The sequence below is a fragment of the Esox lucius genome, chromosome 2 (assembly GCF_011004845.1).
Source record: "Esox lucius isolate fEsoLuc1 chromosome 2, fEsoLuc1.pri, whole genome shotgun sequence".
Classification (NCBI taxonomy): Eukaryota; Metazoa; Chordata; class Actinopteri; order Esociformes; family Esocidae; genus Esox; species Esox lucius.
In genome coordinates this window covers 11,925,396-11,942,715 of record NC_047570.1, presented here as the reverse complement: position 1 = coordinate 11,942,715, position 17,320 = coordinate 11,925,396, and the positions used below count along the sequence as shown (strand labels likewise).

The following is a 17,320-nucleotide window of genomic DNA, read 5'->3' as shown; positions in this document are numbered from 1 at the left end:
TAAGCTTTTATTGATGTAAATCTGTGGCTGTAGAATCAGTACATACCAGCCAATCAACCAGAAAGTCTAAGAATGTAAGACCACCCACAACAACCAGTATTGGAATTCACAAAAAAAACATATGCACTAAAAAAATTGAATACAAAAGCGTAATGAACTGGTAGAAGCAGTTTTACTGACTTCAAAATGTAAACCAACCAGTCAGGAATTGCACAATATCAAACTTGAAGCTACAAAAATTGCATTATATACACACAGGCTAACATTCCTATTGAAATCAGAGTTACACAATTAAAAAAATCTAACTTCAAAGCCTTTCTTCCTCCTTCATCTTCTGATTCAGCTTCTCTAATACCACATTCAGGTCCATGGTCTTGCTCAGCTTGAGATAGAAGTCCTTTCTAATTTTGTGAATTGTAAGCCATTCAGGTGTCAGTTCAGCCAGCAGGCGCAGGTGCTTCTCCATTTCACCTAACAATATCAATCACAACATCAAATTGAATGCACGGACTACCAATGAATGTTTGAAGTGTGTGAAATCCATAATTTCTTCAGTTGACCCACCTGTACTGAGGGCAGATCGATAACTAGAAACCATACGGTTACAGGCCACCTCCATTATGAGCGCAGGTTTCTTCTCTGACACAAAGACATTGCGCAGGATCCTAGCCAACTCCCCCAGCCGTGACATCATCACAAGGCGCTCCTCCTGCCGAGGGTTCCGTGTCATGGCAGCCTGGATTTTCTGAGCCTCTTTTACCCGGATCTGCAACAGAAGAGACGGGTCAGTCCCAGTCCTCACCGTGCACAGCGTAAAACAAGCTCACTTTTATCATGTGGTTTAATTTGAATGGCAACATGACCTACCCGCTCCAGCAGAGACTGGGACACCCCTTTGAGGGCAGTGGGAGTTTCAGCAGGAGCTACAGGAGTTGGCGGAACAGGATCTACCTCCTTTAAACAGGCCGTCTCAGCGGTCTTTAGGGCCATGTTTGCCAGCGCTTTCTCCATCTAGAAAAATAACATTGTTGAACACCAAACAGAATTCAACTAAAGCCCAATGCAAAATACATGTCAGAGAGTACCTTAGGGGTCATCATGGATCGGGCTTTGTCCAGAACCTCCTGGGCAGTGGTTAACTTCTCAGATCCCTTTGGTGGCTGGGGAAGCTCAGCAGACATGATGTTTGGCACCTCATCTACATTGAAGCGGGGATGCCAGCGGGTAAGCTTGTCATCTGGGATTGCAATAGGAGGATTCAACGTGGCAAGGAAAACCTAAAGACAACATGTTCAGATTAGTTCAAGTAATAATCTCACAGTACACCGTTACAACATGTCTTCTTGAATATGGTGACTACCTTGTGATGCTCTTTCACAATCTTGACTAGGTTTTGATGGAAGATGCGTCTCCTTTCTAGCAGGCGGGAAGCGGCCAACACTGGACGTGCCTTGCTCTGATCTGAAGAACAGATAGACAATGCACATTGCAAATCATCCAAATACAATCTTGAGTTTAAAAAATACAAAGTTATGAGACTCACCGGCTTCAATGACCGGCTCCACTGTCAGCTGGTGGCTAAACTTCTTCACCGCAGCACTGAAAGTAGGAATGTTCCTTTCCTGGCGGAAATTGTAAGCAGTGGGATAGACGGTCTTAATTTGGCCCACGTGAATCTCCTCAAAACACCTGTGAATTAAACACATTTTGTTTCATGCCACTGCATTTCCAAGTGGATTTCCTGTGTGCTTCAGTTGGTAAGAGCGTGGCAGTTGTAAATGCAGTGTTCAAACTCAAAACCCTAACGTTGAGATTCACTATGGATGACCATTGCTGCTAAATGACCTTAGTATAACATTTCTACATACTTGCGCATCATGTCCTGGACACCCTGCTTCACTTTGGTGAAGGTAACCGTCTCAGAGCGGTTGAAGAGTATTGCCACGATAGTGTCCATGCTACGGAACATCTCAGACAGCAGTTTGTACTTGTAGGGGAGGCTGAGGCCAGGGGGAACATCCTGGGCAAGAGTATGGTACCGCTGGTATCCTGGGAGTTTCTCTCTAAAACATTGAACAAAGGAACTGCTATAAGCCAAGAAAAATTCGCTAATACCACAATTGAGCTTTACAGTCAGTGTGTCTAATGTTTCATCCTCACCCATCTTCTGCTTGTGGTTGATGTTCCTCACTACATCTGGCCTCCTCTGACAACCTTTCCTGTTTCCTTTGTTGTGCTTTAGCAGTGAGCTCCTTGACACGAGCTAGCTTGGCCTTCAGGTCTGGGGAAGTAGCAGGTGAAGCTGGGGCTACCAAGGGCAGTCTCTCATTTTGTTTTTGTGTCTTAATCTTCTGAAGGCGGGACTTCAGCGCTGCGACATCCTCTTTGGAGAAAGTCTAATAAAGCAGAAAGACAACCAGGGTCATGTGTTTAAAAAAACATTCCCATTCTCACATAGATTGCAATTAGTGCCCATGTGTTAAGACAATACAAAAGCAGAGGAAAGAATTTGCCTACAACATTTATGTTACTGTACTAACCTTATTATCTGCTTTTGGCAAAACACACGGTTTGTTTGTTGGAGAACTGGTGGCACTGTGGTTAACCAGCTTCTTTGGTTCTTTATCAAAACCAACTAGTGGACTGGCCACCTGTGTGACATCTTCAGCGAGTGGGTTGGTTGCCTGCGAACACAATCATAAGTATGAGCGTTTCAGTCCCGATCACAAAATGATTTACTGCACTGTAGTTAGCGTTACTCGAGATAAATCTAGCATAACTTAACTAGCCAATAAAATAATAAAACATTAAAAAGCATATACAATGCTTTGTCGTGCACAATTCTGGTTGAGGCTACCTTACTGGCTGGTTCAGAATTAAACTTAAAGGTTGGATATAAATCATACGCTAATAACGCGCTTTGTATTGTACTAGTGCCTGATACGTAAATGAAGGTTAGCTAGCGTCATAACAGATAGACGGTTACCCTTTCGTGGTCTTTGGAGAGGATCAGCTTCTTCCTGGCCGTCTTTTTTACCCCTTTAACTACCATAGGACCTTTCTGAAGAGGAGCTGAAGTCGTTGCATCTTTATTTGTCTCGATCCGAAAACGCTTCTTCGCAGTACTGTGTTCAGCAGTAGTTGAAAACAAAGCGGATCCAAGATCGAACTCCGCGTCTCCAGAAGTCCTCTTGGGAGTTCGAGGGCTTGAGAGAAGTGTTTGTTTTCCCGATTCGAACCTTTCCACCCCGTCGCGCAAGTTCTCCACCTTATCGACCGAAGTCGCCTCGTCAATAACCCTCATAAACTCCTCTTGTACGCTATTTCCATAATCTGTGGATGTTGAAGCACGTATCGTAACATTTGTCTTAAATGTAGCGTTCTTGTTTTTCGACCGTGTTGATATTGTCCGGTGCCTACACGTATCAATCTCCACCCCGTTTCCCACAATTTGCGTTTTAGTTCCCTTTCCATTCGCAACCGCACTAACACTTTTCTTTTTCTGAACGAAAAAGTCGGTCACCCGCGCCTGAGACATAATAATGTCAAATGAACAGTTGCTGTTCTGAACCGGATAGAAGACCAATCAAACTAAATTCAACTCTATTCAAGCCGCACTCGTCTAGAACTACTTCACATGAACATTTTCGCGGGAAATGGTCATGTGACCATGATAAGCCACACCTCTCCCGCACTTCACAAAGAGTTTTGATTAACGATTAGTAGATCAACTTTAAACGAATCAGATGGTAGGGTGAAAAGGCTTGTAATTGGCCCAACATGTTGAAATCTTTATCTATACATAATGCCTTTAGTTTCATAATTTTTTATTATTATTGTTTTATTTTCCTACATTTGTTTAAATTATTTTAGGGTAGGCCTAGTTCAAAGCTGTGTTATATTTGTGTTGGTGGCTATTTACTATATCTGCAAAAAAAATTATAATTGAAGATACGTATTTTTAAAACCTACACGTTTATACGTGCAAAATCTTAAGTAGAACCAATTTCATACCTCAGATAGCCATTCAAATTTTGAATTCAAGTGGTTTTGATTAAATGGAGCACATGCTATACATTACATAGTACACAAATGTGGCATATATGGAATGCATCATTGTTGCATAACAGGAGGGTCAGGGTAAATGTTTCCTGGGATTTTCACTGTTATTTGCAAATGTCAAATTGACCTATCTGTAATATTGGAGTCACAACCCCACTGTCCCCGATCTATGCCCTTGACCCCAAAACAGTACACCTTATTATGGTAGCCCTGGACAAATGATCAGGTCATAAATTATTTTTATTGGTTGTGGTTCTCCAGGGTTAAAATATATATGTATGTTGTTGGGGACACTGGAGGAAATGTGGAAGAAGGATCTATGCATAATCTGATTCAATGCAGTTTTCTATATACTTGAGCTTTTGGTCAATCAACCTAAAAATATCAAAGCAGTACCTTCATATCAACATCATCATTCAATCCTAGTGGATATAATGTGTCAAGATTGAATAGCGAAATCAGTTCCCTTTGGCATAACCTTTTTTCTATGTCACCTCCTTTCTGTGAGAATGTATTGATGAAATGTTATAACAACATTTGTTGAAATTATAGGGGTAATTTACACAGGATACTGGAGGCACAAAAATATATACAATTTGCAGATGGTAACAACCTGTAGACCCCGTTGACTTACAGTAAACAAAGAATCACACTTACATCCATCTAAAAATCAACACCACTCGTAACTTAAATAACGTTGTGAATAATCGGAAACAACGCAACAAGAGCCTTTTGTGCCATAGAAATATATAAGACTTGACATGGCTGTGAGGTATGGGGTTCACTCATTTACAAACCAATGACTCAGAAAAAGTGACAGTATTAGGAAAATGCTGCTAATGATGAAAATCAAGAAAATAGCTGTGGTCCCTTGTAACTCAACACTTGCTTTGCCAGTGTGGGTTCGATTCTCAAAGGGTGCCAGGATCTAAATGTCAAATTTGACATCTACCTAAATGAAAGCGATTCTTCAAGTTTTCATAACAAAGTCCTCATCTAGAGATTAACCTAGAAATTAGCCTCCTAAGCCACCTGGTCTTGGGGCTTTTATCACAAACTGACAATACAGAACCCCAAGATCCAACCAACCACTCTTAGAAACCCTGGAAAGAATAAAACTATATATATTTGGTGAGCATGACATTGTTATCCAAAGCGGCCGCCATTGGCAAACCTTGCTCCCTAGATAGCTTATGCACACATGAAACTGATTTCAATGTGCTGCTATGGACAGTTTATCTTCCTCCGATGACACATTGGTTGAGAACCAATGGTCAATCAAACTTGTTACCCACTCCCCTTGATAACATTCCAACCAACTAAGCTATACAAACACTACTAACTGGACAGCCCCATTGGCAACATTTCAAATAACAATGGAGTGAGCCTATGGGTCGTCTTCACTCCGTTACATTCACCCTCTTTAGACTGGTTACTCACATACTGACATCAATGTGCTGCTGCCAACAGTTAGCTTCATCCACTGCCTGTTCTCCTATCCCAGACTGGACACAAACCACTGGTCATTTGCTTGGCTACACACATGAACACCTTTCATAACAATGTTCCAATGGATAGCCCCATCAACATTATGTCAAGCTAGCTTTAGAGTGAGATAATGGGACACTCTTAACTCCATTACACTCACCCCTTCCAAACTCGCTACACAGGTAACCTGGGCCATTACACTCACTGCTGAATACATTTGATGGAAATAGGGCTACCAGAATTATGAATGCATTAGAGGCACATACAGTCAGGTCCTGAAATAATTGGAAACTGGCACAATAATTGGAAACTGGCACAATATTGGTTGTTTGCCAAAATATATTCAAGGTACAGTTAAATTAGTATGAGCTTAAATTGCTGTCTCTGAGATTTAATTGAACAATTGACTCAAAAGCTGTTTTGACTTCTTCAAGTAATCAGGTGAAAGGTCTGGAGAATTCCAGGTGTGGCATTCACATTTGGAAACTGTTGCTGTGAAACCACAACATGCAGTCAAAGCAGCTCTCAATGCAAGTGAAACAGGCCATCCTTGGGCTGCAAAAATAAATCCATCAGAGAGATAGCAGGAACATTAGGGGTGGCCAAATCAACAGTTTGGTACATTCTGAGAAACAAGGAACACACTGGTGACCTCCGCAACACAAAAAGGCCTGGACGATCATGGAAGACAACAGTGGTGGATGATTGTAGGATCCTTTCCATGGTAAAGAAAAACCCCTTCACAACATCCAGCCAAGTGAAGAGCACACTCCAGGAGGTAGATATATCATTATCCAAGCCCACCATAAAGAGAAGACTTCACAAAAACCTCAAGAATAAAAAGTCCAGATTAGACTTGCCAAAAAATGCCATATATGCCAGTTCTGGAACAGCATTTTTTGTACAGGTGAAACTAAGATAATTAACCTGTACCAGAATTATGGCAAGAAAAAAGTACGGAAAAGGCTTGAAACGGCTAATGATCTGAAGCTAACCACATCATTGTAAAACACGGTGGAGGCAGTGTGAAGGCATGGGCATGCATGGCTTCCAATGGCACTGGGTCACTACTGTTTATTGGTGATGTGACAGAAAACAGAAGCAGCCGGGTGAATTCTGAAGTATATAGGGATATATGGTCTGCTCTGTCAAATTCATTGAAGTTGATTGGATGGTGTTTCACTTTACAGATGGACAATGACCCAAAACATAGTGTGAAAGCAACCCAGGAGTTTTCTAAGGCAAAGAAGTGGAATATTATGCAATGGCTGAGTTAATCACCTGATCTCAACCCGATCGAGCATGCATTTCACTTGCTGAAGACAAAACATAAGGCAGAAAGACCCACGAAGAAACAACAACTGAAGACAGCTGCAGTAAAGGCCTGGAAAAGCATCAGAAAGGAGGAAACCCAACATCTGGTGATGTACATGCGTTCCAGACTTCAAGATGATTTGAAACACCTTTTTACCACTGTATTGCTAAAAAATAGAACACTGGATATTTATATTTGTTATTAAGAATTTTTGATCATATTCGTTTACTTCCTCTTTTTCCTCTTTTTATTGAAATATTTTTTTCAGTTGCTTAGCCTTAGGGGATGACAGAGGGATGGGTTTAACAGGCCGCTAGAGGACGCCAATGACTTATCATTACAATATACTTTCGGAAGACGCAGTGTCAGTATGAAGACAGGTTACAGCAGTGTGAACTTAGGAAACTTTAGAAGCTGAGCACCGATACTTTTTCGTGGTAATATCAAAGTTGTTTTTATTGCGAATAACTTTTTTCTCATTTTGTTGATGCGACCAGGTCTCTTACAGATTCCAGAGTTTTAGTTTGTTAAATGTGTTCCTAAGCAGGGAGAACCGTTTTACATTATTTTATAGGTTCTTTATGTGCTGAGTGCGAGCTCTAAAACATGCGTAATGAATTATATAGAAAGCTGAATAGGCTAATTATTCATTCGTTTCTGTCGACATTAGCCTAAAGTAATTGGGTTGTATATAAAGAGTTTTCCTCGTATACGTGTTCAATTCGAAAAGACACCTTCACATAGCTATGTTAGGAAGAGAGAAAACTTCTGAGGAAGTGCAAACCCTAAGAGAGTGAATTGGATTTCTACAGCGACTGAAAGAACAGTTCATCTGCAGAGCTAGTGAATCACTTTTTCCATGAAGATATTGCTTAACGCGGAATAATCAGTCCAAGGTTCACGAAAGAATTGTTGTTTTAATTGAAGAAATGGTCGTTTGTTTTGTGTAGTTTGACTATCGTGTATTAACTTGGTGCAGGGGTGAATATGTCTCATGGATTTACAGCATTTCAATAGATTTCATTGGTCTGTGGAAACTTGGAAAAAGTTACTTTTGGAAGGCATGTCTGCCTAGTGGAATAACAGCGCCGCGTAATTTTCTCCATTGAAAATATCGTTTTGAAAACCATGAACAAATACTGCGGGGTGCGTTTATTAAAATTGATTCGGTGGAATTTAACGTTCGGTCGAGGAATGTCATCGGGATTGTAGTCTGGACCTGGTGCAATTTGAACGCGCGCTCATGGAACTTCAGGTGGTATGTGGACTGCTCTACTGCTTTCTGTTGCCGACGTTCTTGCTAGCAGGTAAGATTTCAGTGTTTATCACTTCAATCAAACCAGTTGTTTATTTACTTTAAAGGCCAATCGTGTTATTGGGCTACATATTTAATTTCCATTTCATGTAATTGATGTAGGCGATTGTAAATAAGGAATGTGGACAGGGGCACAAAACATTTAGGTGAAATATAAAATGTATACAAATAACAATCAGAATGTGTATACTTCCTGAGCAGGATTGTTATGGATTAGGTATTTAACGTCCCCCTTTTGCTTATATGCCCGAATGAACTACATTTATTAAACATGTTTCTCTGGTTCTTCTGTCCAGTCCTACAGTTAAGACTGAATTATAAATAAAATAGTTATTTTGTAGGCAATGTTTTAAGTCAAGCATTATTTGATAAATCGACTGAGGACATTTCCCCCCACATGTAGCCTCATAATGTAAGTGTAATATATAAAGAATGTTTCCATTTCAGAACGTTCCATTCCATCACCAGCGGCCACATTCAAGGCACTTAAATCCAGATATTCTCATATGGAGATTACTAGAAACTCTGTGGCAGGTAGATAAGGAGCAGCTACAACTGTTAACAGGATACTACTACATGTGGCATCTCCTGTAACATTGTCTGTGGCTCACAGGAAACAGAAAGTCTTATGAGCCTCCTCGCCTTAAACACGTGGTCGACCAATCACAACTCATTTCGACATTGGCTACAGATTGGCTAACCCTAACTATTACAATATAGTAGGGTAACATTTTTGGTGCATTTTTTTAAATAAAATATTGTAGGCTATTTAATGTGGTTTAGAAAATTGCAGGCTTCATCATACATGTGCTTTATTATTTTGTCACCCAAAAAACCTTTGCTCATCAATAAGCGTATATTACTGAGAGGAATGAGAACACTCCCCACAGAGGGTCATGCTGGCCACCAGTTAGCCACATTGGACCTATTTATACCTTACATGACCACATAACAGCCGCTTTGTCGAATATTACCAAAACTTGCAAGGGAGGACACTGCATTTACCCATCTTTGTGTTTCTATTCAGGATACATCACCATGAATACATTACACAGCCATAATTATACCTTCCGTTATAGCACAGGTCAGAGACCCGTGATCATTATATTACTGTCATTATGTTACCAAGTGTTGACCCAGTTAACTAACTATAGTACAATAACAATACCTCTTTGCATATTCATTCATATTGGACATTTAGACTTTAAAAAACGTATTCACAGTAAAAGAGAGGATGATTGTACAGTCTTTTTTTTTAAAACTTTGCATTTGCACTGTTCTTCAAGTACAGTGTTTGATACACTGCCAATTTTGCTGCTTTTCCTACTTACAAAGCATGTAGTAGTCTGTAATTTTTATCATAGGTACACTTCAACTGTGAGTGACGGAATCTAAAACAAAAATCACAAAAATCACATTGTATGATTTTTAAATAATTAATTTTATTGCATGACATAAGTATTTCATCACCTACCAACCAGTAAGAATTCCAGCTCTCACAGATCTGTTAGTTTTTCTTTAAGAAGCCCTCATGTTCTTCAATCATTACCTGTATTAACTGCACCTGTTTGAACTCGTTACCTGCATAAAAGACACCTGTCCACACACTCAATCAAACAGACTCCAAACTCTCCATGATGGCCAAGACCAGAGAGCTGTGTAAGGACATCAGGGATAGAATTGTAGACCTGCCCAAGGCTGGGATGGGCTACAGGACAATAGGCAAGCAGCTTGGTGAGAAGGCAACAACTGTTGGCGCAATTATTAGAAAATGGAAAAAGTTCAAGATCACGGTCAATCTCCCTCGGTCTGGGGCTCCATGCAAGATCTCACCTCGTGGGGCAAAAATGATCATGAAGAAGGTGAGGGATCAGCCCAGAACTACACTGCAGTACCTGGTCAATGACCTGAAAAGAGCTGGGACCACAGTCTCAAAGAAAACCATTAGTAACACACTACGCCGTCATGGATTAAAATCCTGCAGCGCACGCAAAGTCCCCCTGCTCAAGCCAGCGCATGTCCAGGCCCGTCTGAAGTTTGCCAATGACCATCTGAATGATCCAGAGGAGCAATGGGAGAAGGTCGTGTGGTCTGATGAGACAAAAATAGAGCTTTTTGGTCTAAACTCCACTTGTTGTGTTTGGAGGAAGAAGAAGGATGAGTACAACCCCAAGAACACCATCCCAACCGTGAAGCATGGAGGTGGAAACATCATTCTTTGGGGATGCTTTTCTGCAAAGGGGACAGGACGACTGCAACGTATTGAGGGGAGGATGGATGGGGCCATGTATCGTGAGATCTTGGCCAACAACCTCGTTCCCTCAGTAAGAGCTTTGAAGATGGGTCGTGGCTGGGTCTTCCAGCATGATGACGACCCGAAACACACAGCCAGGGCAACTTAGGAGTGGCTCTGTAAGAAGCATCTCAAGGTCCTGGAGTGGCCTAGCCAGTCTCCAGACCTGAACCCAATAGAAAATCTTTGGAGGGAGCTGAAAGTCTGTATTGCCCAGCAACTGCCCCGAAACCTGAAGGATCTGGAGAAGGTCTGTATGGAGGAGTGGGCCAAAATCCCTGCTGCCGTGTGTGCAAACCTGGTCAACAACTACAGGAAACGTATGATCTCTGTAATTGCAAACAAAGGTTTCTGTACCAAATATTAAGTTCTGATTTTCTGATGTATCAAATACTTATGTCATGCAATAAAATGCTTATTAATTACTTAAAAATCATACAATGTGATTTTCTGAAAATCTGCCAAATTGGCAGTGTATCAAATACTTGTTCTCCCCACTGTAAATGCTTTTTTATGTTTCCGTGGAAATTCTTAGTTGGTCCTTTTGGGGTTCAGTGGTTTATTTAACTTTGTGATCCATGGTTTTTATTTAGCACACTTTTTAGATGTGACAATTGTATTGTGTGGAATTGCCCTCCAGCTGTGCTACAGTTAAAACACCTGTAGCCTGTCAAATGCCTCACGCTCCAGCACAGCATTGTGACAGCCATTAACGAGAATGCTGCAAACACTGCTAAGATTACACAGACATGACAGCTAATGTTAGAGCCACAAATAGTGTTTTTCGCTGGATGGATTATCACTTTGTTTATTCAATTCAATTTCTACCATTTGATACAACAGGTGTATGTGTAATTTACACCCTTAAAGCAGCAGTCTCTTAAAGAGCTGTGATGAATGTGAAATAGTTATTTCCTCCAGTGCCAAAGGTAGCCTTGTCTGTTTTAGTTGCTCCACCAATTGCCATAAAGGTGAGGTATGGTCAGTGAAATGTAAACCTTAAGGAGGCCTTCTCTAAAGCAGTGTTTCCTTTTTATCTTCTGTACAACCAACACAATGTTGCTTTGCCATGAGTACCCATGTGTCTCATGCAATTTATTTTTTAATCTCATGTGGTCTTATGAGTCCTATTAAGTACCCCCCTGGATAGGCCAAGTAACCCCCAAGTCCTCGTACCCCTGGTTAGAAACCAGTGGTCTAGATCGTACTCTGTTACATAAGAGACAACATGAGGTACACAAGACTGGCAAAATGGGTGAGGAAAATATTTTCCCCTCAAGTCCTGGCATGCTGCTTATTACCTAATGTTCAAGGTCCTAAACATCATTGTAGACCTACTCACTGAGGTGTGTCCATATTGCCATTAATCACGTTTTTTAAAATATCTATAGAGAATAAAACGTCTATTCCCAAGACTTAATGGTGGTGGGCATACTGGGACGAACCAAATCACAGATGTGTGGTGTGTTTCAGATTAGAGATTCACAGTGGTCTCATAGCAAATTGCCGAATAGGTCTATCTGTGTCTTCGTCTGTCTATCTTTGTGTGTATGTGTCTGTCTGTCTGTCTGTGTGTGTGTCGAGGTGTTGTGGTGGTTGAATCAACTTTCTCAGTTGACTATAAAATGTGACACAGGCTTTGTGATCAAGGCGGGGCTCTATCACCAGTCCTTCTTGCCTCGCTTTAGCAATGGCCCACACATGTTTACATTAACCGACAGGCAGAATCACTCCCCGTAAATTACTTTTACCAGTGACACTGATTGGGTGGCTAATAGCTGGGTGTTTTTATGCCCTGGACATAGCCGTACCTAACCGGGCTGTGTCCGGTCAATGCTACCGCAGCCATTTTGTTCCACAAAAACAGGAAGGAGGCAGAGGTGGAGGTCAAACCGGGTGAGCACATCCACTAGCCCCCAACGTTCTACGGACGGAAATGCTTTGTTTTACATAGTCAGTTAACATGTTAGTGTATGGTTGTTTGGAGGTTTAATCCTAGCTTCTCGTAGTTTTCTATTACTCAGTGAGGTGAATTTTGTCATTGAACTGACAACATTGTTGTCATTTCCACTAGCTGTAGCTACGGCCTGCACTATGTCTTAACCACATGCAGATTAATCTGACTCTGCATATTAGGACTGTCCCAGAACCTAAAAACATTAGTTGACTTAATAGTCAACAATTCTCTTGACCAGTCAATTAGTCAACATTTTCGGATTCTTTTAAAATGCATTCAATTATGAAATATAACAAACGACCTGCAGAGTCGTATTATTATTATTTTAGGAGACAGATCAAAAAAAGACAGGTCTTGATTATTCTCAGGTTCTTCTGTTAAGCTAAATAAATGCGAGGGCAGTTCTCAATGTCATCTGTGTAGGTCTTTTTCAACGTGAATATTGTAAGAGATTATTTAAAATGTACCTTTTAATATTTAAGGCATGTATTAATAAATAAAAAAAATTGGCCATAGACATAGTATCATATTATTGTTCTTGTAAAGAAACCTCTGTAGTAGACTGTTCACGTCCACTGATACAGGTTTCTTGGAAGAACTCTGAAACCCGCTGGGAGTTGCTGTGATGATGTCCCTGATCACAACTTGAGCATCACCAAAACATGGGGATGGGAGAAAGTCAAGTCTGTCTGCTGCTAAGAGGAGGAACTGAAGTACCGTGCAGAAAAATCAAATGGGACCTTTCGAAAAGGCAAATCCTGCCCTCCTCCACTTGCACATGATTCCCAAATGCAGTAATGGGTTCCACACATGGTCAGATGTCTTTTCAATCCCCTGTGCGTTCATCAGGTGAAGAGTCCGCAACCGAGAAGACAATCCCTTCAGTGTGCATTGCACCGTGTCTGTTTGGCGCTGTGACAACAACATCAGATGGGCCTGAGTCACGCTTTAGCCTTGTCACGTGTAGTGCAGTGTTCCCGACAGGCTGTGGGAAAATCCCCGTGATGCATTAAAGAAGCATTGCGGGGAATCTTCAGCACTGTATATCTGGGACCTATAGATTCGTATAGTATCACAGCAATTTTTACGAGACCTGGTTTTGAATACTGCTCGCAGATTAGCCCAGTGGTCCCGCGGAGACAGGTGAAATTGGCCTGCACTGCCTGGGTTTCAAGGTAAATTTGGTACACAAGTCTTCCTGTTTCGGTGAGCAGTGCGACAAGAACCAGAATGGCGTCGGATGTGCTTCAGAGGACACGTATCTCGACTTCGACTGTCACAAGTCCACTCTGAGGTGCGGCAAATATACAGTGTACAAAATGACGCAGTACATCATTTGAGTCCCCTTCTTCTTGATCTTTCTTTTCCTAAGCAGTGTGTCACATCCTGTTTTTCTTTGTATGCTCAAGCTGCGGTTTTAGCATACATCACCTGTGTGTCACCCTGGGCCCAATGGACCTACGGAACTGCAGTGATCTTTAAAAATAAGCATTGGTGCACCACTGATGATCATTCTATTTGGCAGGAACTTCAGTTCTGTTATGCCAATGGGAGCACGATGTTTAGACATTGTATGGTCTCTGGCTAAGTAACGGTGTAGTTCTGATAGGGTCTGGAGACATTCATGGTGCTGCTGAAAGTACTCTTTAAAGGCTGTGACAGGGCCTGGGCAGACAAAGTGTTTATCGGTGCATGCCAGGACTGTGGGGGAGTCTGACAGATTGTCCTCTCAGTGCACATATGTATCTCCGACCATTGATCTCATGAAGGGGGTGGATACAGCTTCCCTCTGACTCAAATCCCGAAGACATATATACACGGGCCAACTCTAACTCTCAAATTCCTAGTCTCTTTACCGGGGACACATTCTTCACACAAACACCCTCACAAACTGACGGGCGAACTAAGAGAATATCACACATCCATTTGCACGTCCTGGCAAGTGCCCTTAACTGCTTGGCATGTTTCTCTGTGTCAGACTTTGACTGACATCCAAGTGCGTCCATAGAAGAAAATCAGGCCACAGCTCTTGTGTTGCCTTTAATTAAGGGCTGAGATGTTTGTGAACCTCTTTCCTTAAACGCATCAGCATTCTGGGAAGTCACCTGACTTTGGTCGCTTTGCTTTATGAAAATTAAATATAGACTAGGAAAATGATGTTTAGATGAAGACAGAACTCAAAAGGAAAGAGAGAGTAACTATGTATTATTTAAGTCTACCCTCCAATTCCATGGAGAAAATGCTGAATGTTGTCACCCCCTCCTGATGAATTGCCCCAGTAAAATAACTAAATCATGAGGGGGCCTGTTAGAATAGAATATCCAATTTATCATCTCTTTGCAGGTGACTGAAAGTCCTTGATCAAATCTTTCCCCAGTCTCAGGGCCATTAACACCTTCAGAACCCATGTGATCTGTAGTGTTGGAAGTCCTAAGGTGCCAATTATTCTGTGTTCCAAAACGTATTCAAACTGCGCCTCAGGTGCGTTAACACATCATTTCCCCAAACCTTTTAGGGAAACATTAGTATTTTTTACCCTGGGCTTTTGTCCTGACCCGGCAGTGATTAACCTGCCCAGTTCTCCTCAGACATCTGCTCTGACCTGAAAGAAGTTGTTGCTGTTGGCTTGGAGAAAGTTGAGATGAGGACCAAAACGTATTATGGGACACACACACAGCTGTGGAGCTGTGTGTATTAGTGTCCTTTGAATGAACTCCCATAATACATACTCTTCCATGTAGGTGCTGTATTTGTCAGTGTAATTGGATTGAGATGAGTGGGAGGAGGTTGAATGTTGAACTTCCACAAGACATACTTTAGCTCCATAATCATAAACGCACTGCTTGGTTGAGCACTCAGTTCAATGTTGACACATTTATCTACAATGCTGTTCTAGCACTGAGAGCAAACAAGCCCCTTTGCTGGGCCTAAATCCACTCTGTTTGCTTGCATGTTTTCCAGAACAGAATCTGAAGCCAGCCAGTACTGTCCAAAGTCATTATTATTGAATTAACAGTGTGCTGACAACCAGGCCAGTTTCAAAGCTTTGTCTCTCAGGCTGCATTAAAACACAGCCCAGATAGAAGACAGTTATTAAATGGGATTTGACTTCCTGCTGATGCCACTCTTTACCGGTAACAAGATAACTGACCGCAGTACTGGCCCTGTGTTGGCCTAGCAACCACATACACTGGAGTGCTTAAGCACTTTCTAATGACAGGCACGGAGGTCCCACCAACACCTGTTGCGGTCACGCAGACGCGTTTTTAGACGTGCTGAACCAGCTGGCTGCTTGTGGCTAAGGCTGTCTGACCGCACACAGAGAGAACCCTCTCGGATGTCATGAGCTCTGAAGCCAGGCCAGATACCCGTAAAGATCCAGCTCCTTTAAGCCAAAAGGATATGGCACTACATGAGTAATTAAGGAAGAGTTATTCTCGTCTAAACCCAGACAAAGAAATATCATGAAAATAGTGTGGTATCAGAAACATTTATATTTGGAAATATTGCATGAGCCAAATCACATCTCTTCCTGTATGCACTATGATACCAACATTAAGTGCGCTATGGCCGTATAGAAGACACTTTCAGAGGGTAATTGCAGTTAACTGGGCCTTCTGTTTCTGCTCCAAAGACATGAGTAATACTTTACGTCTTTACCCCTGTGGGGGTAAGCTCTGTTCGCACTCGCCCATCTTACCTCTACAAGTTGGCATAGTGACAAAAATATGTTGTTCTGTCCTTAAACACGATAGTTAATGTTATCTGCTCCTGTATGTCACTCTTGATAAGAGCGTGTGCTGACTGAAATGTAAAACCCCTTTTCATGCGAGCAAATGATGAGCATTTCAGCAGCTTTAATTGCCATTCACTATAAAGATACTGTAAAGTTCAAAATTCAGGGTTTAGGTTGTGTTGCAGTGGAAATGATCTGTCTCGTTTGCTCTCTGGAAATGCTAATCCCTCAAATCCATATTTATTTTGAAAATAATCCATTGATTTACCTCAGCTCCAAAGTTTAAGTTATGAGGTTACTAGTTCATACAATGTGTACATGCTCCGATGTGCAGGTTGTATGTGTTGTTTCATCATTCATGCTTATTCTGCACTCATGATGTTAAACCTAATGAACCAGTCTGAAATATTATAGTAAAGATTATTTCTTCCAAACTTCAAAAGAAGTACTAGAGTAGTTTAGATCCCATTTAGGTCTTACTGCATTCAAACAAACACCCTTAGAAGAAATAACAGCTGCATGAGCGCTAGAAGCTAAAACTCACACAATGCGACTTGTTAAATGTTGCCTCTGTATAAGCATTCCTCACACTTGCCCTGACAAGCTTTGTGTTTTTACCTTAGATTCCACAGAGTAAGGGAATTATAATGCCTCTAAATGTTTTGACCTTATCTCCCTGTTTGTAAGATTAGGGTCTTAAAACATTTCATAATTCTATTTTTTGGACAATTAAAAACACATTCTCCTCAGAATTTTGTGATGTCCATTGTATATTTTTGGGTATACCTTTTTGAATATCACACGTCCCATATAAACACCCTTGGCAGTAGTGGTGTGTATAAACTACACTGCTCAAAAACATTGAGGGAACACATAATCATCACAGTATAAGTCAATTCAACTTCAGGGATATCAATCTGTCCAGTTAGGAAGCATAAGTGATTGTGAATCAATGTCACCCGTTTTGGTTCAAATGAAAGGTGCAGGTGCACTGGAGAGGCAACAGCAAGACAACCCCCCAAAAAGGGAATGGTTTTGCAGGTGGTGGCCACTGACAATTGCTCTCTTCTTATCCTTCCTGAATGATTCTAGTTTTACATTTTGCTAGTGTTCTTGTCACTACTGGAAGCATGAGGCAGTACCTGCAGCCCATT

General features: G+C 41.4%; 2 protein-coding genes across 3 annotated transcripts in view; one reads left to right on the top strand and one right to left on the bottom strand.

The window, feature by feature from the left end:
* Nucleotides 1-155: 155 nt before the first annotated feature.
* Nucleotides 156-3,670, bottom strand: cdt1 (chromatin licensing and DNA replication factor 1). The gene is made up of 10 exons (XM_010881340.4): nucleotides 2,987-3,670; nucleotides 2,541-2,684; nucleotides 2,161-2,396; nucleotides 1,869-2,063; nucleotides 1,544-1,689; nucleotides 1,361-1,461; nucleotides 1,086-1,277; nucleotides 868-1,011; nucleotides 565-766; nucleotides 156-471 (listed from the first exon to the last, which is right to left on the bottom strand). Exons 1-10 carry the CDS (start codon nucleotides 3,536-3,538, stop codon nucleotides 308-310), a joined length of 2,076 nt encoding a protein of 691 aa, XP_010879642.2. The 5' UTR covers nucleotides 3,539-3,670; the 3' UTR covers nucleotides 156-307.
* Nucleotides 3,671-7,256: 3,586 nt separating this feature from the next.
* piezo1 (piezo-type mechanosensitive ion channel component 1) overlaps nucleotides 7,257-17,320 on the top strand; it is a 56,519-nt gene continuing 46,455 nt past the window's right edge. For both annotated transcript variants that reach the window (XM_020052878.3, XM_010881298.5), the window contains exon 1: nucleotides 7,257-8,172. In XM_020052878.3, coding sequence (XP_019908437.2) covers nucleotides 8,109-8,172 — 64 coding nt within the window. In that variant the 5' untranslated portion in view covers nucleotides 7,257-8,108. The remainder of the gene's footprint in view (nucleotides 8,173-17,320) is intronic.